The sequence below is a fragment of the Stylophora pistillata genome, chromosome 11 (assembly GCF_964205215.1).
Source record: "Stylophora pistillata chromosome 11, jaStyPist1.2, whole genome shotgun sequence".
Taxonomy (NCBI): Eukaryota; Metazoa; Cnidaria; class Anthozoa; order Scleractinia; family Pocilloporidae; genus Stylophora; species Stylophora pistillata.
Window position 1 is genome coordinate 9,151,927 of NC_142529.1, and position 22,395 is coordinate 9,174,321.

General features: G+C 38.4%; 4 protein-coding genes across 8 annotated transcripts; 2 read left to right on the forward strand and 2 right to left on the reverse strand.

Annotated features, from left to right (window-relative positions):
* The first annotated feature begins 934 nt into the window (after nucleotides 1–934).
* On the forward strand, nucleotides 935–3,474 carry LOC148719927 (kelch-like protein 40). The gene has a single exon (XM_088739409.1). It carries the CDS (start codon nucleotides 1,076–1,078, stop codon nucleotides 2,813–2,815), a length of 1,740 nt encoding a protein of 579 aa, XP_088595535.1. The 5' UTR covers nucleotides 935–1,075; the 3' UTR covers nucleotides 2,816–3,474.
* A 1,625-nt stretch (nucleotides 3,475–5,099) lies between these two features.
* On the reverse strand, nucleotides 5,100–17,146 carry LOC111331513 (kelch-like protein 12). Of its 4 annotated transcripts, XM_088738455.1 has the most exons (4): nucleotides 14,363–17,146; nucleotides 11,381–11,499; nucleotides 7,035–7,124; nucleotides 5,100–6,605 (listed from the first exon to the last, which is right to left on the reverse strand). In XM_088738455.1, the coding sequence occupies exon 1, from the start codon at nucleotides 16,735–16,737 to the stop codon at nucleotides 15,028–15,030; it is 1,710 nt and encodes a 569-aa protein (XP_088594581.1). In that variant the 5' UTR covers nucleotides 16,738–17,146; the 3' UTR covers nucleotides 5,100–6,605; nucleotides 7,035–7,124; nucleotides 11,381–11,499; nucleotides 14,363–15,027. The 4 variants fall into 4 exon arrangements, with proteins under 4 accessions (XP_088594581.1, XP_088594580.1, XP_088594584.1 ...); XM_088738454.1 differs by lacking the exon at nucleotides 11,381–11,499; XM_088738458.1 differs by lacking the exon at nucleotides 7,035–7,124.
* Nucleotides 8,077–12,023, forward strand: LOC111331511 (kelch-like protein 12). Of its 2 annotated transcripts, XM_022936634.2 has the most exons (2): nucleotides 8,077–9,063; nucleotides 9,347–9,726. In XM_022936634.2, exons 1-2 carry the CDS (start codon nucleotides 8,153–8,155, stop codon nucleotides 9,576–9,578), a joined length of 1,143 nt encoding a protein of 380 aa, XP_022792369.2. In that variant the 5' UTR covers nucleotides 8,077–8,152; the 3' UTR covers nucleotides 9,579–9,726. The 2 variants fall into 2 exon arrangements, with proteins under 2 accessions (XP_022792369.2, XP_088594579.1); XM_088738453.1 differs by having other exon boundaries at nucleotides 8,077–12,023.
* A 2,502-nt stretch (nucleotides 17,147–19,648) lies between the features above and the next one.
* LOC148719928 (uncharacterized) lies at nucleotides 19,649–21,188 on the reverse strand. Its single transcript, XM_088738459.1, has one exon. The coding sequence runs from the start codon at nucleotides 20,866–20,868 to the stop codon at nucleotides 19,894–19,896; it is 975 nt and encodes a 324-aa protein (XP_088594585.1). The 5' UTR covers nucleotides 20,869–21,188; the 3' UTR covers nucleotides 19,649–19,893.
* Nucleotides 21,189–22,395: the final 1,207 nt, after the last annotated feature.

Genomic DNA, 22,395 nt, shown 5'->3' on the forward strand with positions numbered 1-22,395 from the left:
AAACGTCAGCTTTTGTAATCATTACGGTGGCCAATTTACCATTTCAACTTTGTTGATATATCCAAATTATTTCGTTACTCCCACCGACGCAGCCCCAAACAGTTTCTTTCGAAACTATCAGCCTTTATTCATTTGAATTATCGTAAGTTTGGTTCAATAAACCTATTCGTCTAGTTTTGCCGTAATGTTCTGGCTCCGATAAAGTTGTTCTTTTCAGTTCGTTAGTAATAGATGGTCGCTGAAAATAGTCAGCGTTGCTATGTAAATCGCCGAGTAGAGTCCCAGGCAATACTGTGGTAAGTCGGTAGACAGTAAAAAAGGCCAATTAATCTCATCGATCCCGGCCTAAGCTTGTTGTTAGGCAATTATCTGTAAATTACTAGATGACTGAATCATCCTTTTGATAGTACTTACGAATAACCAGTATGGATTAATAAAGCCAAATTTCATCTGGTGATGAAAATAACTCACCAAACTATATTCTGAAGCTGCTTTAAATCAATCTTTAGGGAAAAAAGGTTTGCTCTCACAGCTGATATTAACTTTTTTGTTCAATGTCATCACCTTATTTCTTAAGCACTATGGTTTTGTATTTTACTTAAAAAATTATCTCCTAAATATATGGAAGGAACTCTGGGAATTCTGTGTCTGCATCTGCGTTGTTTTTTGTTTGTTTGTTTGTTTGTTTTTGTTTTCGTTTTTTTTTTTTTTTTTTAATTTTGTAATGAAACAATGACTCTGAAAATCCTCGTGGCCGTGTCGACGAGCCAGTAAAGTTTGTATTTAATTCGTATCATCCACCTGTCCGACCCTCTTCGTCTACCTCCCCCAAGTGAAATCTTGTCTCCAGCCTCATTGCAGAAATATTTGCATTTAGAATTTCTCTTACGATCTTAACTTTGACAGACCTAACCCATCTCCGCATCTGTCCCGTGTTACAGCCTCTCTCTCCTAAGCTGGCCGCGGTTGCCTGGGTACTGCAAAATTCTCTTACACATTCGTAATTCAATATTACTTATCATAGCGTTCTCCGCTTGCAAATCCCGGAATTCAAAACAAGGCTAATACTTTGACAATGGAAAACCTTCCCCCCATCGCTGTCACTGAACAGAATCCTTTCTGTCTGGAAATGATGAAACGGCTCAACATACAAAGAAAACAAGGCCAATTATGCGACATAACTTTGATTACGAAAGATGACCAAGAGTTAAAGGCTCACAGGAATGTCCTTTCCGCAGCGAGTCCGTTCTTTTGCAAGCTTCTTCAGAGCGACATGAGAGAAAATCGGGAAGGGGTCGTTCGGTTTGAGGAGATTTCGGGATCTGTCATGGAAGATGTATTGGAATTCATCTACACTGGAACTGTGGAAGTAACTCAAGAAAATGCTGAAGAGTTGGTCGCTGCAACGAATTATCTCATTGTCCCAAATTTGAAAACAATCTCTGGTCGATATCTACAACACCAAATGTGTAAATCCAACTGTATTTCGACCTTTTACTTCGCCGAGAAATACGACTGTGAAGAGCTTGTAAGCGAAAGCAAGAGTTTCATTCACGAGAACTTTGCATCTGTGGCAGTCATGGATGAATTCCTTAGTTTGGAAGCCAAAGAGGTGGAGAGATGGATTTCAAGCGATGAGATTGTTGTTAAAACGGAAGCTGATGTTTTTCAGATTGCGGAAAGGTGGGTTGAACATAACAAGAGCGAGCGGAAAGCAGGATTTGAAGAGCTGCTTCGTCACGTTCGACTGGTTTTCGTATCGCGTGACTATTTGTTGAATGTCGTGACAAACGAACTCGTTCGTGACAGCGCTGATTGTTTTAGGCTGGTTTCAGATGCCATAAAACTGACTACGTTTTCAACTGATGTTGATTTTCCTCAGTCACCAAGAAAAGGACTTGAAACACGTGCCATAGTGGCTGCCGGAGGAAAATATGCCTGCTGTTATGTCCCTGCTAAAGATGAATGGAAAATTTTACCTGAACTTTTGTTGGAGAGAGACCATGGAACTCAAATGATTACATTCCGCGATCAGTTGTATATGTTTCATAGTTGCAATTCAGTACAGCGGTATGATCCTGTGTTTAATGGTTGGTCATCATTGGACCTCAAAATGCCATCTTTTGACTACTTGGCTATTGTTAAGGGAGACCTGTATTCTGTTGGGCAACCGTTTCTGTTTGGATCGTTTCTGATTTCTGAAGATAAGGATAAAGTCATCAAAAAATACCATGTAGAGTCACATTTATGGCAGACAATTCACACCTCTAATCCATGCTCTAGGAAAGAGTCTTGTGTCATTGGATCTGGTAAACATTTGTATTTTTTAGGTGGGAAGTCCACACATACATCCCAATATGTTGCAAAAGCTCACAGATTTGACACTGTGGAGATCAAATGGGAGGAAATTGCAGACATGCAGCAGGCTAGGGGTGGGGCTTTTGGTGTGGCCACTCAGGAAAAGATCTTTGTTGCTGGAGGAGCAGATGAAGAAAGCACAGTATTGAAAACATGTGAGGTGTACAATGTTTCCTCAAACGAGTGGCATTTAATTGCAAACTTGAATGTTTATCGCATTCATGGTAGCATGGTTTGTCTTGGTGGAACATTGTATGTGCTGGGTGGCTTTGACCAAACTAAGAAAAATCCAGAATATTCAGTTGAATGTTATAACTCCACACAGGGCAAGTGGTTTGTGAAGACAACCATACCAGTGGAAAAGAACTGTAAGAACAAACTTGCCTTCAATTGCTGTGTGCTTAAGTTCTCCAAAGGAGTATTGAATGATCTCTATGAACCAAGTTTTGATGATTAGCCATACTCGAACTGAACTCAAGTGAATAAAAATTACCTATAGAAACTTCTGAAGAAACAATTTGTAACAGAGATGGAATCCTCTTGATTAAAAGCTAGACAAGATAAGGTAGTACAAAGAACAATGACTGAACTTTCCCATCAACCTTAGTCAGGAGAGAAACATGGAAGTTTCATTGCATGTTGTTATGTGATTGCAAGAGCACAACACTCAGCCTTTTTTCTCTTGGTGCTAACAAATCCTCGATAAGTTTCCATGTAGTGTTCTGTCTGAGAGCAATCTTTTATCAATTTGTATTGTCCATTTTTAAAAGTGGTCCATAACCTTTGAAAAATTTGTATAAGCTTCACTGATCTCCACACCCTTAAGAACTTGTAGAATTCAAGTTGAAAGAGGAATCGAACACTAAAATCTATTAGCTGATGTTTAAAAATTCAAATCATTCTTAACTGAAATAGAATTATCTGTATGCACGTTTCACTTGAGCGCAGTATTCTAGAATTTTCATTGTACAAATTTGAGGCTTTGCTTGATCAAAAAAGAGGAAGTGTATTTGATCTAGGATGAGAATCTCACGAGACTAGCTTTTAGCTTAAACAAGCCAATTTAAAATAAGCTCATGATGGAAACACAGATGAAATAAAAGTACACTTCATGCACTGTTGATTCTATCATAATATGGAAAGCTTTGCACATAGGAACCTAGTTAATGGCCCAATCCTCCAACAAATTCTCCCAGGGAGAGGGGGGTACTTCATGGTAATAGGTTAATGGGGATGTGCCTCCTGATGGGGTCACTTGTTTGCAACTGGACTGACTTTAATAACGTCACATCTTCAACAGAGTTACTAGGATGGGGTGGCACATATTTGGGTGCAAGAAAATTATGGTAAGAGATTTAAAAATGAGAAGATTCTTGGTTAAAAAGTTGTTATCATTATGATCACGAAAAGTTATGTTTTCCCAAAATTGACTAGGATGGGGTCACTAATTGGCCAAAGAAAAGACTTAAATGGGGTAGGGGCTCTGAGAGGCCAGCAGCACAAACTCAGCAAAAATTTACCGAAGCACCCCCCCCCCCTTGGCAAATTCTCTGTTTATTCACTCCACCCTCAATCTGGAGCAAAGTTTCTGAATTAAACACAGATGGTATAAGGATAAGGTTCAAGGCTATACAATTGGTTGTACCATAGGGTAACTATTTATTTGAATGTGATCATGAGGACGTGCCAATAAAGTATGTATGAGTTACATATTCATGACACAGACGCTATGTTGGATCTCCAATCTCAACCGCGTGGTTTAACGTGATTGGTTAACAAACGATAACTTAACAATTACATAACTGTGAATAATGGCCAGCGGTATTGCCATACATAACAGTATGCAATTCGAATCATGCACTTCACTTACCCTCCCCTTTCTACCTCCCCCAGGTATAATCTTGTCTCCAACCACATTGCAGAAAACTCCACAACAATAGTTAAGGAATATTTGCATAAAGCATTTATCTTATGCTCTTAACCTCTCCCATCTCCCATACCTTTCCTGCCCCCACCTCTGCACTTGTTCCCCGGCATAGTGTCTCTCTGTTAGACTGGCTGGGGCAGCCTGGATACTGCAAAATTCTCTTATTTCTGCATTTGTCTTCAGACATTACTTATTATAGAAATCTCTGCTTACATGCACTTGTATTTGAAAGCCTGTAAAAGCTATTGTTTTATATATTGCATTTTTTTAGGAGAGAGCATGTTTTGTAGAAGAACCTAATTTCACTGTATTAAGTAATCTAGGTGGTAAACAGGAAATTTTTCTTGCTATATACGTAATATTTAGTGGTCTGGATCACCAACAACTTTTATGTGGCTCATTTGATAGAATATAATCTTACTGTAAAACTAAAACTGGTTGGGGCTGAAGCTCTCACAATTGACTTTTCTCTATTCTGTGCTTGAGACAAATGTTTTCTTATTGTTGCTCTTTATAGAAACGACTATTTTCTTTAAATGCAGTACATGTCATTCTTCAAAGTTGACCCTTTGATCTCTTAAATCTGATATCTCCTTACAATATCACCCCTGAATCAAATGCTAAGGTCATGAGAATACAGGAAATGATCACCAAGTAAAGATAGTGAGCTCCAAATTCTCTTTATCAGCACCTTAGGAAATGTATAGAGAACAGTATAGAGAATATGCATACTGATGATGAGGTTATAAAGGGTTCATAATTATGATTAGTTGATGAATCTGCTGTGATATTTGGATATACGGCAATAAAAACCTTCGATGTTCTTTGATTTCAAATCTTTAATCCACACACTATCCAGATGGCAGCCAACGAGTACCACAACAACAACTTTCGCTAGGCATCACAGGATGCCTACAAACACAACCTTTTCACACTTCTGGTACAATACGCCACATCTGCCACCTAAATTATTCAAATAAAGATACTGAAGAAGCCTTGTATATTGAATGTGAGAATCTAAATGTAAGACTAAAACATAGATTTACTCATTTCCTTTCACTTACTTTTTGCAGTTATTTTTACTATTAGTGCAGGTTTCTGTTTTACCATTCCTAAGTCCCTTTTTAATACTTTGATCTACTGCTGATCAGTGTCTAGTTCTATTGAATTTCAAATAATAATAATCATGTCTTGATAATGGTAACATCATATAATATATAGCATTTAGCAGGGCAAAAACGTATGTCACAACTTCAAAACATAGTTTTAAAGTGAAAATTCAAATCAGACAACAAATATTATATAGCAACTGACATACACATAAGATTGTGTAACGTTTTTTTTTTTTAACTAAAAATACGGTTTTTATTAAGAATTTATTAGTCATGTCACATTTGAACTTTCACATCACAAATCATCCTAGTCGTAACCTAGATTAAGGTTGTGGTGAATTAATTTTGCTGATTTGCAGCAACATCTCTGGCTGAAAGAAAAAGTGTCATCATTCCAGATAGAATTTCAGATCAAGCAAGGAGTTCCAAAAGGGTCCTGTGTTCACTTTGCATAGGCTTGAAAATTGTTTGAGAGGGTTAAAAGACATCCACATAGTGTGCACACCTCTGCACAGACAGGTAATAGGCCCTTTGCAGCTGGGGTCACGTGATCAATTTTAGATATATATATTATGGGATACAACTTGAAGAATACCAGAGATGGAAAGAGCATATCGAAAACACCAATACGGCCAAGTTTGGGCCCCGGGAATTAAAGAGCACTGTTTTTACAGCGGTTTGAACTTTCGGAAAATTTAGAGGACTTGTATGGAAAATGTTGCTGGGGAGCAAGGCCCTGCTCTCCAACAACTTTTTCCACATAAACCTTCTTATTTATTAAAAAATTCAGTGTCATCAAATCTCATTTTTGAATAATGGGGGCCTCAAACTTGGCCATTTTGTTATTTTCGAAATGCTTTTTCCTTTTCTGAATTCGGCTAAGTTATAGCCCACAATTTCATGAAAAGTAGGTCACGTGATGGCTTAGCTGCAAAAGGCCTATTATATCTTGTGTTTAAGCTGGACAGTGTCTCAAATCAGATGAAGCCATCGCTGCTATGGAGCTCAGAATATGAAAAATCAGAGCATGGATGTTTTTTGGTGATAAACTGAAGATCAGTGACAACAAGACAGGGTTTATCATCATGATGGATATGAAGCAGCAGCTCTCCAGGGTCCATGTAGATTCACTCAAGGCTAGGGAAGTTTGCGTTCCATCTGTGAAGTCAGTCAAGAACCTTGGAACTTGGATTGATGGTAACTCGAGACTTCAAGAAAATATAAATAACAATTGTTGAGTAAAACACTATCTAGCTTATTTTTATCCCACAAATTTTAGGCTAATTAGGAAATATTTAGGTAATATGAAGCAACATAAACACTTTTTTCACGGGAGTGTAGATTATAATAGTAATATGGACTTTGGGGGCATTACTCCCAGCAAAGTGACTCAAGACCTCAAATTTCAGCATCTAGCCTTATCCTGCACAATATACCAAGATATTCTCATAGAAATGTTCCCAATGAACATGTATTGCTTACATATCCATGTTTTTTTCTCTTCTTTTAAGTAAAGAGGCCATTGTCGTATAAGCTATCTATTAAAATGTTGTTTTAACCCTTTTCCTACCAGGATGTTATGTCACGCAATGACCTAGGATGTATATCTACGTCCTCAAATAAAAAAGATTAATTACCAAGAGCGGCCTGTTTGTTCGCGATGGCTAATTGGACATTGCTTGGTTGCTGAGAAAAAATTTGATGTGGCTGCTGGTTGGAGAACACGTCTAGGTGTGGTAGAAAAGTGGTTAATATTTGTTCCATAACCCACAAACTGTTCATGTCATTTACCATTCATTAATTTAAATGTATACTTTTAATTTAACTAATCAAGTCCTGCACCCTGGAGGCCAAGTTAACCAAGAAATCAGAACTGATGAAGCACTTTGAAAATGTAACATCAATCAAGACATCCAAGTTGATAAATTCTGTGTCGCTCGTCTTGAATCTAATGTGTTTAAGCAAGAAAGCTCATATGCTCTAGCTATAGGCTCTTCACAAGTCAAGTTTGACATTTAATTACGGTGTAACCAGTCAGGCTTCATTTGCAATATGTTACTTATAATTTTTTCCTTCTGGGAATCTACAGGTTCCTTTTTCTTCTTTTTAAAATTAACAGAAAACAAATGTAAGGATACCTCTATACGTTGATTGTTGTTGTTAGGCGATTGTCTGCAAATTACTTGATGACTGAATCATTATTCTTTGACAGAATACATACTTACAAATGATCGATAGAGATTAATCATAACAAACTCCATCTGGAAATGAAAAAACTCTTTAAACTATAATCTGAAGCTGCTTCAATTCAATTTTCAGAAAAAAATACAGCTGATATCAAATTATTTTTTAATTCTATCACCTTATTTCTTAGGCACTTTGAGGCTGTATTCCACTAAAAAAAATTCTCTCTGAAGTGTATGGAAGGAACTGAGGGAATTCTGCTTCTGCATCTGCGCTTTTTTCTCCAATTTTGTAATGAACTGTAGTTAAGGAATATTTGTATTTAGCATTTCTCTACCGATCTTAACCTTGAGTGAATGTATTTTCCTCTCCCATCTCCCGTACCCCTCCTGCCCTCATCCCCCGCGTCTGTCCCGATCCCCCAGTGCAGCCTCCATGAATCTCTTTCCTATGCTGACCGGGGTAGCCTGGGTACCGCAAAGTTCTTTAATTTCCGCGTTCGTGTCTCTGACATTATTAATTATAGCAGTCTCTGCTAACAAACCCCGAAAACAAGGCTAATCCTGAGACAATGGATGATCTTCCACCCATCACTGTCACTGAACAGAATTCTTTCTGTGTGGAAATGATGAAACGGCTCAACATACAACGAAAACAAGGCCACTTATGCGACTTAACTTTGATCACAAAAGATGACCAAGAGTTTAAGGCTCACAGCAATGTTCTTTCCGCTGCGAGTCCGTTCTTTTGCAAGCTTTTTCAGAGCGACATGAAGGAAAATCGGGAGGGTGTCGTTCGGTTTGAGGAGGTTTTAAGATCTGTTATGGAAGATGTCCTGGAATTCATCTACACCGGGACTGTGGAAGTAACTGAAGAAAATGCCGAAGAGTTAGTCGCTGCAACGAATTATCTCATCGTCCCAAATTTAAAAACAATCTCTGGTCGATATCTACGGCAAAAAATGAGAAACTCCAGCTGCATTTCAACCTTCTACTTCGCCGAGAAATACGATTGTGAAGAGCTTGTTAACGACAGCAAGAGTTTCATCCACGCGAACTTCGCATCTGTGGCAGACATGGATGAATTCCTAAGTTTGGAAGCCAAAGAGGTGGAGAGATGGATTTCAAGTGATGAGATTGTTGTTAGAATGGAAGCCGATGTTTTCCAGATTGTGCAAAAGTGGGTTGAACATAACAAGAGCGAGCGGAAAGTAGCGTTTGAAGAACTTCTTCGTCACGTTCGACTGGTTTTCGTATCGCGTGACTATTTGTTGAATGTCGTGACAAACGAACTCGTGCGTGACAACCCTGGTTGTTTTACACTGATTTCAGATGCCATAGAACAGACTACGTTTCCAAGCGATGATGATCTTTCCCAGTCCCCCAGAAAAGAGCTTGACACACGTGCTATAGTGGCTTGTGGAGAAGACTATGCCTTTTGTTATGTCCCTCAGAAAGATGAGTGGAAAAGATTACCCAACAGGTTGGCAAAAGAGCAGTTCGACTTCCTTTCAACCCACGTGATAAGATTTCGTGATCAGTTGTTCATATTTCATAAGAGGGGTAGAGCAGAGAGGTATGATCCTGTCTTTAGTGGTTGGTCACCTGTCCATTTCGGCATAGTTCATGATAAGTTGACTGTCATTAGAGGAGAGTTATTTTCTATTGACAAAACTTTTGGGGGAGATCAAGTTAATAGCATCATAGACATTGAAAAATTCCATGTGGAGTCATGTTCATGGCAAAATTTTCACTCCTCTCCTCAGTGCTACAGGAAAGAGTCTTGTGTCATTGGATCTGGTAACTTTTTGTATCTTTTGGGTGGGAAGTCCCCACATACATCCCAATATGTTGCAAAAGCTGACAGATTTGACATCACAGAAAGGAAATGGGAAGAAATCAAAGATATGCAACAAGCAAGAGGTGGGGCTTTTGGCGTTGCCACTCAGGAAAAGATTTTTGTTGCTGGAGGTGCAGATAAAGAAAACACAGTGTTGAAAACATGCGAAGTGTACAACGTTTCCTCAAATGAATGGCAGTTAATTGCAAACTTGAATGTTTGCCGCACACATGGTAGCATGGTTTGTCTTGGTGGAACATTGTATGTGCTGGGTGGCTGTGACCAAACCAGGAAAAATGGTGAACATTCAGTTGAATGTTATGACTCCACACAGGGCAAGTGGATCATGAAGACAACCATACCAGTAAAAGGGGACTGTAAGAATAAACATACATTTAAAGGGTGTGTGCTGAAGTTCTCCAAAGGAGTATTGGACAATCTTGATGGTGCAGTTGAAAGCTTGTGGGATAAATTGTTTCTGTTCAGGTAATAGGACACATTTTTCCAGGCACAATAACCTAAGAAAGCCACACAGGATGTTGGGAGAACATGAGGCAAGCCTATGAATTATGAGCGGAAGGCAAGTGATTTGTAAGCTTTTCAAGCGTTCTTCTAACATCCCAAGTGGTTTTGTCATGCTATAGAGTTGGGAGAAAATGTGTTCTATTTAACAATTATTCCACGAGTGCGCGTTGGATATGAGATGAAAGATAGCCAACGAGGCGCATAGCGCCGAGTTGGCTATAATCATCTCATATCCAACAAGCGCGAGTGGAATAATTGTTTTATTAAAAACGTCCTCAAGACATTAGACAAATCTTACCAAATCTTAATTTTTTTAGCTCCCTTTTAATTTTAAACCGATGTCTATGCTTACCATATTTGTAGATTATGGTATTTTGGCTCATATACCATAATAGCTAAGCCAATAAAAAGTCTTGAATTGCATTATCCAATGATACAGTTTTTGATAATGCTAGTTACATGCAGGCTTTATAACCTTACAAAGCATCCACTTGGAAAATGAATTTGCCAATCAGATGATGTATACTAATATGTTCATTATATGTTGTGAAACATATCCAATGGCTCATGATGCTTTACAACACTTTGCCGGGGGGCTTTGGCCAGACTGCATGGAGCAGTTTATAATTTTTTAAGGAAAGTTTTGCAGATGTCCACAATTTGAGAATCAAGGCAAGATCACAACAGTGGGAGCTATGTTCCCTTCTCTTTTCAAACAGTGTGAGTTTTTTTAAACATCCCCTGCGAACCAGTACAGTCAAACCTTGATTATTTGGACTCATTGGGACTTGACCAAATAGTGCAGAAAATCAAGGGTCCAGATAATTGAGAATATGAAAACAAATGATGAACAAAAGCTGATTAAATCAAGAAAGGGATATTTCATTGTGAAACAAAACATTTACAAATTGTTTTGAAAAAGATATGGTCTACATCTTCACTGTCCATTGTGAATACCCATACACACACATGTGTATTTACAATTAAAATTACCACTATGAAAAATGTTTTTAAAATTGGAAAAGCGAGAGCAAAACAAACTTGCCTTCACTTCACTTTTCAATGCTGAAGTTTTAAAAAAGAATATGGCTATGGCTCTTGATCATGACAAATAAATATTTATGACAAAATTGGGACCAGAGAAAAAGTTCAGATAATTGAGGCCTGGATAATCGACGTTCGACTTTACCGAGAAGATGCAGGTGATGTGGCTCACGGTTTTTCGACCTTATTTGAGAAGACTAGATTGTCTAACAATTTGCAGATGTCATAGCAAATGGGGAAAACTGTCTTCAGTAATTTTAAGACCCTGATTGTTGGTCCAGTTTGAGACTTGAACTCTCTACCTCCTGCGTGGTAGTCGGCACTCAGCAGCATGAGCTAACCAGGCAACAGTTAACCATGTTCAAACTGTACTTAAATGAAAGAAAATTACCTCAAGAAAAATGCACCAAAGAAACAATTTGTAACAGCAGCAGATCTCCTTGGACAAAGCTAGATAAGGTTAGGCAGCACAAAGAACAATGACTGAACTTTCCCATCTGAACTCTCTATCTGGGAAGGGAAGAGATACGAAATTTTCACTGCAGATTGTTATGTGATGCTCAGATAAGAACACTCAGCCTACTTTATTTTAGTGATACTGATTCCTTGATAAGCTTCTGCTTAGGTTTCTAGGGTTTAATTGTTTTGTTTTGTTTTATTCATTTTTGTGTTCCATTCATTTGTTTTTGGTTTCGTTTTACTTCTCACCAGTTTTCTTTCCAAATTTTGAGCAGGTGTCACTAATTTCTACACTTTTGAGAGACAAATCGAACACTTAATCTTGTAATTTTGTCATTTAAAAATGTTATTTTTTAATAATTGCAAGAGTCCTCTTTACCCTGGTTTCACTACAGCACAAATTTTTTAGAGGTTTCTTTTCTACAAATTTTAGGTTTTGCCGGTTAAAAAAAAAAAGAGGAAGTGCATTTGATCCAGGATGAGAATCTATTAGACCTACTTTTTTTCTTAAACAAGCCTGCTTGAATTAAGTTTGTATTGGAAACATCATTGAAAATAAAAATATACTTAAGACATTGCTGATTCTAGTGTTATGCAGCAAGTTTGTCACAATGAACCTAGTAAATGACACAAATCTAACAAATTCTCAGTTGATTCACCCCCCCTGCCAACCCTCCTCCCCACCCTGAGAAAAATTTCTGAAGTGAAGACATGTGGCAGAACATTAAGGCCTTAATATGCAGTGGGATTGGTTATATCATGGGTTAGCTACTTATTTGGACTGGTAGTGTTTCAGTAAAAAATATACACGTAGTTATAATTGAAGCCTATAAAAGCTTCCATTTTATACAGTACTGCCTTTTTTAGGGGTGTTTGGGGAGAGAGCCTTTAAACTGTACATATTATCTTGTAATTCAAGCAGTAAACAAGACATTTTCTTGTCACTTATAACCCTAATAAGTGGACTGGGTTACCAACAACTTTTAGTGGCTCAATTGTTAGAGTATAGTCTGACTGTGAAATTATAACCAGGTGGGGTGACTATTTTCCTGCATGCATCACCGGTAGATCCCTAAGAGTGACTAACATGTAATTTCTCCTTACAAGATCACCCTGAATCAAAAACTAAAGTCATGAGAATAAAGGGAATGATCACTAACTAGAGATTACTAGCTCTAGATTGTTAAACAAATTCTCCATGTTAGCATCTTAGAAAATGTACAGAGAATAGTATGGAGAATATGCAGACTGACATTAGGGTGTGAAGGGTTTATAAGTTTCCAAGTTTACTTCGTACTATATAACTAGGTGAAGAAGAAAATGAGAAGTTGATATCATGGAGGTTTGTATATGTGTGTACAGTGACCAAAGTAGCCGTAGCTTTCGTGTTGGTTATAATATTATGATTGCATGTTGAATCTGCAACCTCAATTTTTCAAATGAAAATAAGAGAGGCCATGTTTAATGAATGCAAGAATCTTACACTTCTCCAAGAGTTTAAACACCTAGACTTACTTGATTCTTTTTAAATTCTTTTTTATTATGATCACTGTTAGCAGTTATTGTTTTGTTGCTCCAAATTCCCTTTTTATTACTTCAGTTTACTGCTCCCCTGTGCTTCCTTTGAATTTCGTATAATAATATAAAACTTCATATAATTAACAATTATTCGACAATATTCACAAAACCTGAGGCGAATAATTGTTTTAGTATAATTTCAGGGCTGAACAACAGAGAAATTTCTAAAAACATCATAACATTTTAGTAACATTTATTAACATTTTATTTTAACATTTTTTAGTATAATTTCAGAACTGAGCAAAGAGTCTCCAGCAATCTGATTGGTCGAGCAGTTCCTTATATGAGGCTATATAAACCGCTCCGCGCGGTTTATATAAATGTTAAAATAAAATGTTAATAAATGTTACTAAAATGTTGTGATTTTAGACATTTCTCTGTTGTTCAGCTCTGAAATTATACTAAAACAATTATTCGCCTCAGGTTCGGTGAATATTGTCAAATAATCCCCTCGACTTCGTCTCGGGGATTATTCGACGATATTCACTGAACCAGAGGCAAATAATTGTTAAATTTAAACCGCATGGAGCGGTTTATATAGCATCATAAAAGGAACCAATCGACCAATCAGATTGCTGGAAACTCTGCTTAGCTCTGAAATTATACTAAAGGTAATTATTGTTATATAATACAATATATAGCATTTTGTGCAGCAAAAACTTTTGTTGTAGGTTCATGACATGTTTGTTGAGAGAAAATTCAAATCACACAACAAACCTATTGCAACTGAAGATGACATACATGTAAGAATGCCAAAAACTTTTTTTTTTTAAACTAAAAACGTTGTTTCTTTCATAAGGATTATAGTTATTCAGTCATTTATCACAGTCACATTACACTTGAAGTTCCAATTTAACCAAATATCCAGTGAATTAAACTAAATTAAGGTTCTTGTAGCGGCAAGCGAACATCAAGGCCGAACGAAGCGCCGAGAAAATCGCGACCGGAGAAAATAACAACCAAGCCAGGGGATACGTTACGGAGACTTATCTTTAATAGATCTCGTAAACTGTAGGCGAATTAAAAAAGGAAACTTATATAATCGATTGTACTCAATTGAAACACGTGGCGACTTAACAGCGTAAATAAATCTAACATAACGAAAAGAACTAGTAAATGAACTAAGTGCCACGGCAAACACAAAATATATACTTATAAAGATGAAAGAGCTTGCTCGAAACGAGATAAAGGAAAATTATGACTAGAAATAGCCGCTAGACGATACGACGGCGGCGAGTAAATAACACACACACAAAGCATAAAATCAGATCAAGAGAAACGCTACCTTGCATAAATCGGGCAAGCTACAGAGTGAGAACAAACGAATGCAACTTACATATCGGTCCCTATACGTCGGTGGCTTGAAACCAAAACTTAAGAAGTAACCTTAGGACGGACGCCGGACATAACAGTGAACAGTAAAGGAGCGTACGATGCAACAACTAAAGAAAGAAAAACTATCCGAAAGGCTCAAATGGCACAAAGGCCTACCGTAACTGAAGTGTCACGCAAACTTCAAGTCACGCAATTAAAGTCGCGCATTTACAGTTCTGGTAAGTTTTTTTCTAATTTCAACACCATATGTGACTGAGTTAAGAAAACTAACAGTGTCATCAGCATATGTGACTGAGTTAAGAAAAATAACAGTGTCATCAGCATACACTGATGACTTACAACCTTGGAGAACAGAAAACTCTTCATTTAAAACAACATGAATAACACCAGACTGAGTACTGATCTTTACCATAAAGTTGCATCCTGTCAGCTGCATTTTTGGGGGGCAAATTTTAAGTTAGTCTCCTTCGAAACCTTACCTTGGATTGTCATGCAATGCATCCCCCATTGCGTGACATTCCAAATAACAGCTTTCTTATGAGACCATCAGGATTGGTAAGTTATCCTGAGCAGATGCTGGTCTCCTTTTCCTTGTAATTTATTGGACCGCTTCAAACCATTTCTCTTTCAAAGACAATGTTCATGGTGCAATGGTGCAAATCAGTCCTAATTTTTTTCCACCCGAAGTTTGTCCAGCACTCCTTTGGAGAGTTTAAGTACACAGCCGCTTAAAACCGCTCTTTCCCGCCAGTAAGTACCAATTGGTGGTCCAGGTATGGTCGTTGTATGGATCCATTTTCCCTCTTCAGGATTATACCACTCAATCTTCAACTCACGACGGTCTTCCTCTCTTTCTCCACCTAACACATAAAGTTTCCCATTCAGACACACCATACTACCACGCATGCGAGAAACAATCAAGCTTCCAGTGAGTTGCCATTCATTAGTTGAAATACTGTACATCTCACAAGTTTGCAACACTGAGTTTCCTTCTCTATGCTTTCCCCCAGCAACAAAGATTTTATCTTTAGTGGCCACACCAAAGGCGTCACCTCTTTCTTCCCGCATTTCCGCAATTTCCATCCATTTTTTCCCCGCAGTGTCAAATCTCTCGGCTTTTGCGACATATTCTCTAGTTTCTGGGAGCTTTCCACCAAAAACATAAAGATCACTGCCAGAAGAAACAACACAGGTTTGTTCTCTACAGGCTTCACTGGATGAAAGAAGTGTCTCCCATGCACACTGCTCTACATTGTATATTTTGACGATGGTTTGTTGCTTAGAAGTCTTAAACTCAATTGCATACATTTCTCCTCTAACTATAGCCACCTGGAGAGAGTTTGCACGCAAATCCAACACAGACCAGACATTAAAAACTGGATCATACCTCTCTACAAGGCCACCTTCAGGAAATCTAAACAACTTATCCCGGTAGCTGACCATTTGGGCGTAGCCTGACCTCCCTCCATCTGGCAGTCGTTTCCACTGGTCTTTTCCGGGAAGATAACAAAGATTGCGATTACCTCCACACGCTACGAGAGCGTATAGTTCGACTTCTTTTCTCGGCTTTTGGAGTACTTCTACTTCACTCGAGAAACTAGACATTTTTAAAGCCGCGGAGGTCAGCCTCAAACAAGCAAAGCTATCTTGAACAAGTTCATTTGTCACGACATCTATCAAGAAGTCACGCGACATCAAATCCAGTCTGACGTGGCGAAACAACTGTTCGAACTTTACTTTTCGCTCGCTCTTGCAGTGTTCAATCCAATTAAGTACGATCTTAAAAACATCAGCTTCCGTTTCAACAGAAATCTCGTCACTTGAAAGCCATCGCTCTACTTCTTCACCTTCCAACTCAAGGAATTCATCCAGTGCTGCTACGAAACGGAAGTTTTCGAGGACGAGTTTTCTGCTGTTGTTCACAAGCTCCTCGCAATCGTATTTCTCGGCGAAGTAAAACGTTGAAATGCAGTTGGAGTTGGACATTTCTGCCTCCAGAAGTCGCCCTGAAACAGATTTCAAGCTCGGCATGATCAGATAGTTACCTGCCGCGATCAGCTCCTTGGCATTCTCCTGAGTTACTTCCACAGTTCCAGTGTAGATGAATTCCAAAACATCTTTCATGACAGATCCCGAGATTTCCTCGAAACGAACAAAACCTTCTCGATTCTCCATCATGTCGCTCTGAAGAAGCTTACAGAAGAACGGACTCGCAGCGGAAAGAACATTTCTATGAGCCATCCACTCCTTGTCGTCGTTCGTCACGAGTTTTATATCGCATAAATAATTTTGTTGTCGTTGCATGTTGAGCCGCTTCATCAACTCCACACAAGTAGATGCTTGGTCCGAAGCTACAATAGGCTGCAAATCTTCCATCTTCTTGAAAAAAAATTACCAAATTCGTGGACTGAACTCCTTCAGATGTTGTCCATTTATAATCGATCACTCAACTTTATCGAAAACGGAAGTGCTTGTTCGATCTCAGTTTCCTCCTCTTCTTCGTGAATCGTAACCTCTGAAAAAAAAAAACTGAAAAAAAGAACTGGAAACTAGTAGACGAACGAAATCATCAGAGACGCTTTGGTAGATGTCGAGTTCAAAGAATCGTGAGGGAAAGAGGCTCGACGAATTTCAAAAATGTTCTGACCGCAGAAGACCTTCCAAGACTGTCAAATTTTGCATTTCTCAGTCCCTTTTATTGTGAGAAAGGTCTGCATCCCATTCTTGCCTTTTTTTATCTCGTCCACGTACTTATCCTACCCTCATTCTGCCTTCGCGCCTCTCCCCTTCCTCTCCACCAAGTGAAATGACATCTCCTAAGTATGGCTTGGCCGCCTTCAGCGAACCGCAAAATTTGTCAGTTTTGCTTTCCTTTTCATGCTCTGTTGATTCCTCGCGATCCACGGAAGCAAGGCTATTCATTCGAGAATGGAAGATCTGTCACTGATCGCTGTCACAGAACAGGATCTTTTTTTGAGTGGAACCAATGAAACGGCTCAAAATATGACAAAAACAAGGTCACTTAAGCGACATAACTTTGGTGACGAAAGATGACGAAGAACTAAAGGCTCACAAGTTACAGACATGCAGCACAAAAGGGCCGGTGCTTTTGGAGTGGCCTCTCAATTGATCATTTTTGTTGCAGGTGGGCACAAATTAAAATGACCGTTTTACGTTACTGGTGCAGATCGAAGGACAGCACAACCCTGGAAATGGCGAAAAAAACGAAAAAAGGTTGGGACAAGGCTGATGATAAATGATTGAAAAATGCCCTCGGTATCATTTTTTTTAAGTCGAGTTCTCATGAGTTCTAGCAAGTATTTCTGCCAGCTCATCATCGTATTCCGTTTTGTGATAGTTGAATGGAAGTCACCGAAAATCTTTTTTAATTAACTTCGGTTCGACTTTCAAAGTCGGAAAACTCATTTGAATTACTTTACTTTACTTTAATCATTTTCTCAACAAACTTAACATATATACAAAGCTGAGGGGAAGGCCAAGAAACAGGAAAGGGTTCCCTTACAAAAGGCCACCCAAAAAAGAAAAACACTACACATACCTATATATCTTTGTAATAATATAATAATAATAATAATAATAACAATAATAATAACAATAATAATAATAATAATAATAACAATAATAATAATAAGAAGAAGTTAGGTTAATTCAGTGTCTAACTGGTATAAATAAGCCTTACAAAGACTCTTAACTGAATCAGAAAGAAACTCAGACTTTCTGACATGCACAGGTAAACAATTCCAGACTTTAACTGTTCTATGGAAATAGGAATATTTTAGCATGTTTGTTCTCGCATACTGAGTTTTAAATGACAAATCAGCATTTCTTAGTTCATATGCTGCATTTTATCTGGAAATAATAAAACTAGATAAGTTAATATTTAAGAGTCCCTTTAAACATTTGTAAAAGAAGATCAAGTCAAGCAGAGTTCTTCTAGACTTAAGGGTTAGAAGATGGAGAGATTTCAACCGCTCCATGTAAGATCTTCCTTTGATCATGAGTCGCGTGGCTCAGATCTTCCTTTGATCAGTCGTCTCTGAACGCTTTCAATCATGTCCTGCAAAAAGGCTTGGTGAGGGGATCAGATTTCACAGGCGTATTCAAGGTGAGGCAGCACAAGGTGTCCGTTTAATTAGCCGCAGGATCTTATTTGCAGAATTTACTTTTGTAAAGATGTGGTCATGCCATGCTAGTGTGTGATGTAGCATTATACCTAGATCTTTTTCCGTGTCAGATAGGAGTAATTGTTTCGTACCAAGATGATAGATATTGTGGATTGGTTTTCTCTTCCTTGTTATACAGAGCTGTTTACATTTCTGTGAATTAAAGTTCATTTCCCATAGTTTACTCCAATCATGTAGAGCTGACAGATCGTTTGGGAGGGTGTAACAATCATTAAGGTCGTTAATCACTCTGGAACACTTTGCATCATCTGCATAGAGGGGAAGACTGGTACCAGTAGAAAGGTTTTCCGCAATGTCATTTACATATACAAGAAATAGAATGGGGCCAATGATAGATCCCTGAGGAACTCCGGAAGTAACCGGCTTCCAGTCTGACGCAATGCCTTCGATGAGGGTTCTATGACGCCTATTTGTAAGATAGTCTTTGATCCATGCTAATAATGGATTTCGAAAACCAAGCAATCGAGTTTATACATAAGTTTCTCATGTGGTACCCGGTCAAAAGCTTTTGCCATGTCCAGGTATATGACATCAGTTTGATCACCCGAGTCAAGTGTTCTTGCCAGTGAGTGAATATATTAAACAAGTTGGGTGACGCAAGATTTATGTTTTCTGAAAGCATGTTGTTCTGGGCGAAGAAGGTCGTCGACATGGCTGTAAATGTGGGTATGGACACATCTTTCAAGTCCTTTTGACATAATGGACAAAGGTGAGATACCTTTATAATTGGTAACTACATCTTTTTGACAAGATTTAAAAACAGGGGTGAGATTTAAATCTTTCCATTTCTCTGGGAAAACACCACTTGTTAATGACTGGTTGAACATTGATGTAACCGAGTCACTTACTTCAGAAGAAAACTCTTTCAAGAGTCTGGCAGTTATGCCATCTGGTCCAGGACTTTTTGATGGGTCCAGGTTTTCGAAGATGGATTTTACCTCAGAAACAGAAACAGTCACAATTGAAATTTCATGAATAGGTAAAACAGGGTGAGACCCCGGTGGTGGAGGTTCAGCATGAACATGATTATAAACTAAGTGGAAATATTCATTAAAGAGATTTGCTTTACCAAAGGATGACGTGACTGGGTTTTTGTCGTCTTTGTTTCTCTTTATAGCCAGTGGAAGTTTTCTAGATTTTGTTTTAGTGCTATAAAAGCTCCAGAACTTCTTGGGTTGCTTTTCAACAGAATCAGCAAGGTTATTGAGGTAGTCAGTGTACTTTTTGGGGATCAGTTTCTTTACGTTTCTTCTAAGAGATTTAAAATTGTCGATATGGTCTTGGTTTTTTTTTATTTCAATGCTCTTCGACTGGCCTTGTCCTTTTTTCAACGCAGTGCCTTTACTTCAGAGTCTATCCAGGGGGGTGTCTGCTTGTCCCTGACCCTTTTGCGAGGAACAAATTCATTCACTGCTGCCCAGAAAAGGTCCTCCCACTTAATTACGTTCATGTTTATGTCATCGTCTAACATAGCAACATGCCAAGGTATATAGGACAGGGTTTTCCTCAGTTCATCCATGTCTGCTTTTTTAAAGTTTAAAACTTCTTTTGGCGTGGCTCTGAAGCATGTAGGTTTGATAGAGATACTGAAGGATATACTGAGATGGTCGGAATGTAAGAAACCCGCACTCAAGGACAGATTAGTAACTAAGTCAGGCGTAGAAGTCAAAACCAAGTCCAGAATATTTTTACCACGAGTGGCAGAAGTAATTACTTGAGTGAAGAGTAGGTCGTTTATGATTTCGTAGGTCTTGAGGTAAAGTTGATCAGTGGAGAGGGGTATCTGATTTATCCAGTCAAAGTTCGGCAGATTAAAATCTCCAACGAGGAAAATCTTATTGAAAGTCAAGTTGTTAATACGGGAGCAAGATTCTTCAAGGAGAAGCATGTATTCTATACCAGTATTTGGGGGACGGTAGAAGACACCAAACAGGAGCTTAACACCGGAGGCAGTTTGCAGTTCATTCCACATTGGCTCACAATCAGTTTCCAGATCGTATCTTCTGACTACCACAAAATCATTCCGTGATGCAAACAGAATTCCTCCACCTTGACGACCCTGACGATCTTTCTTGTGTAGCTGGTAACCTGTGGGAAGGATTTCATGGTCAAGAATACATGAGTTTAGCCATGTTTCAGTAACAGCGAGGATATCCAGGTCAGCACTGTAAACTGCAGCTTGAAAATCCAGCAATTTGTTTTTCAGCAATCGAACATTTGTGAGTAAGCAACGAAGCCTTCCTGATCCAGAGGTGGGCTTTGGAAGGCTGGCGCTAGAAGAAGAATGAAGTAGCTGGGCCATAGTTTCGGTGGTCTGTGCGGAGTTTATTGTGGAGAAGTGATCTACAAGCTCAATGTCACTGACGTCGGCAAAAGGTAACGTGGATACAAATCATTTTCAAAATTAATTTTAATATTTTGGCTTAGTTCTTGCACGAAGAAAGACCTTACGAACCACAAGAAACTTCAACGCCTTCTGCGGCGACTCTGAGGCCAGGAAACAGGTTATTTCAACTTTATTAGCTTGGATATTATATTGTTCGCGTCGTCAGTCTACCGTGCGTTTCTTCGAGGTTGTTTAGATGTCGGAACTCGACGTCAAGGATTGATGGCGGTCACTTTGTGATTTTGAACTTTCTCAAGGTGAGTGACTTACTGGCAAATACATTTTTTTAGAAATCTTGTGGTCTTGTTTCTCTATGCTGCCCTTGAAAATGAAATCTAAGAGTTGACAGCTGAAGTAACAGCAGGCTACACGCAGTAGAAAGAAGACATCATCCGCCACGACAGTCGCTATTGAATCGCATGATTTTTAGAGTGGTAACGAGAAATTTTAATTTTATCCTTACTATATTGATTATTTTTGTCCTTGTATATCTCTCGTCTATCTACTTTGATCCCATCAGCAACTATTCATGCTTAAAGCGTTTTAAGATTAAGCTTGTTTTAAACGGTTTTGCATGTCTCCAACCCCACACTGAGGCAAAAAGGATGATCATAAGAGCTTCTCGATCGACACAAAGCCCTTTTTGTAAACATCAAAAGCTCTGTACCCATCTTTACTGCACAGGCGAAATGGCAGAAGTTCTTGGCTATCTTAAATTTAGACTTGACTTTCGTTTCCAAAGATCAAAACCTCTGCAATTTTGAAAACTAGATCTACAGCAACAAAATCGACATCAACAGTAGATCTATGACATCAACAGAAGATGAATAGAAAATGTAAACAACTCATAAAGTATCATCCGTTTCTCACGGCTTAAATTGAAATTAAAATCTGGCTTTAGTTCTTGAATGCAAAATGTTTGAATTTTATAGTGATGTTCAGTTTTCTATAAGGCTGCTATGTCGAAATGATTCCACTTGACTTTGTGATCAGGGGTTTTGTCAAGTCGTCCCAGAATTCACTTGTTTATCAGGTTCATCGTGTTTAATTTTATAATAACGAGATTACTTATCTGCAGTTAGAGATACGTATGCATCTATCCTAATAAAAATTTTTTTATTTTCCGGCCGTAGCACAGCATCAAGCATGTGAAGAAAGAGACTGGAAATCAAGAAATTTAAGGAGGAAAAAAAAGGAAGTATAACTTATACAAGGTTTGTTATTTTGTTTTGTGGCGAATTATTTGTCTCACCTTTTAACTTTTGACAGCTTTCAACACCTAAGCCCTAATGTTTGCGGTTCAAAACAAATCAACATCAAAAGCAAGGGGAACTAAATAACAGAAAAAAAATATATTTTCTTGATCTGGCAGATTAAGGAGACATGCAGAAACGTTAGTCATTGCCGTTTTCATGAAGGAGTTACGACTGAGGCGTTACTGTT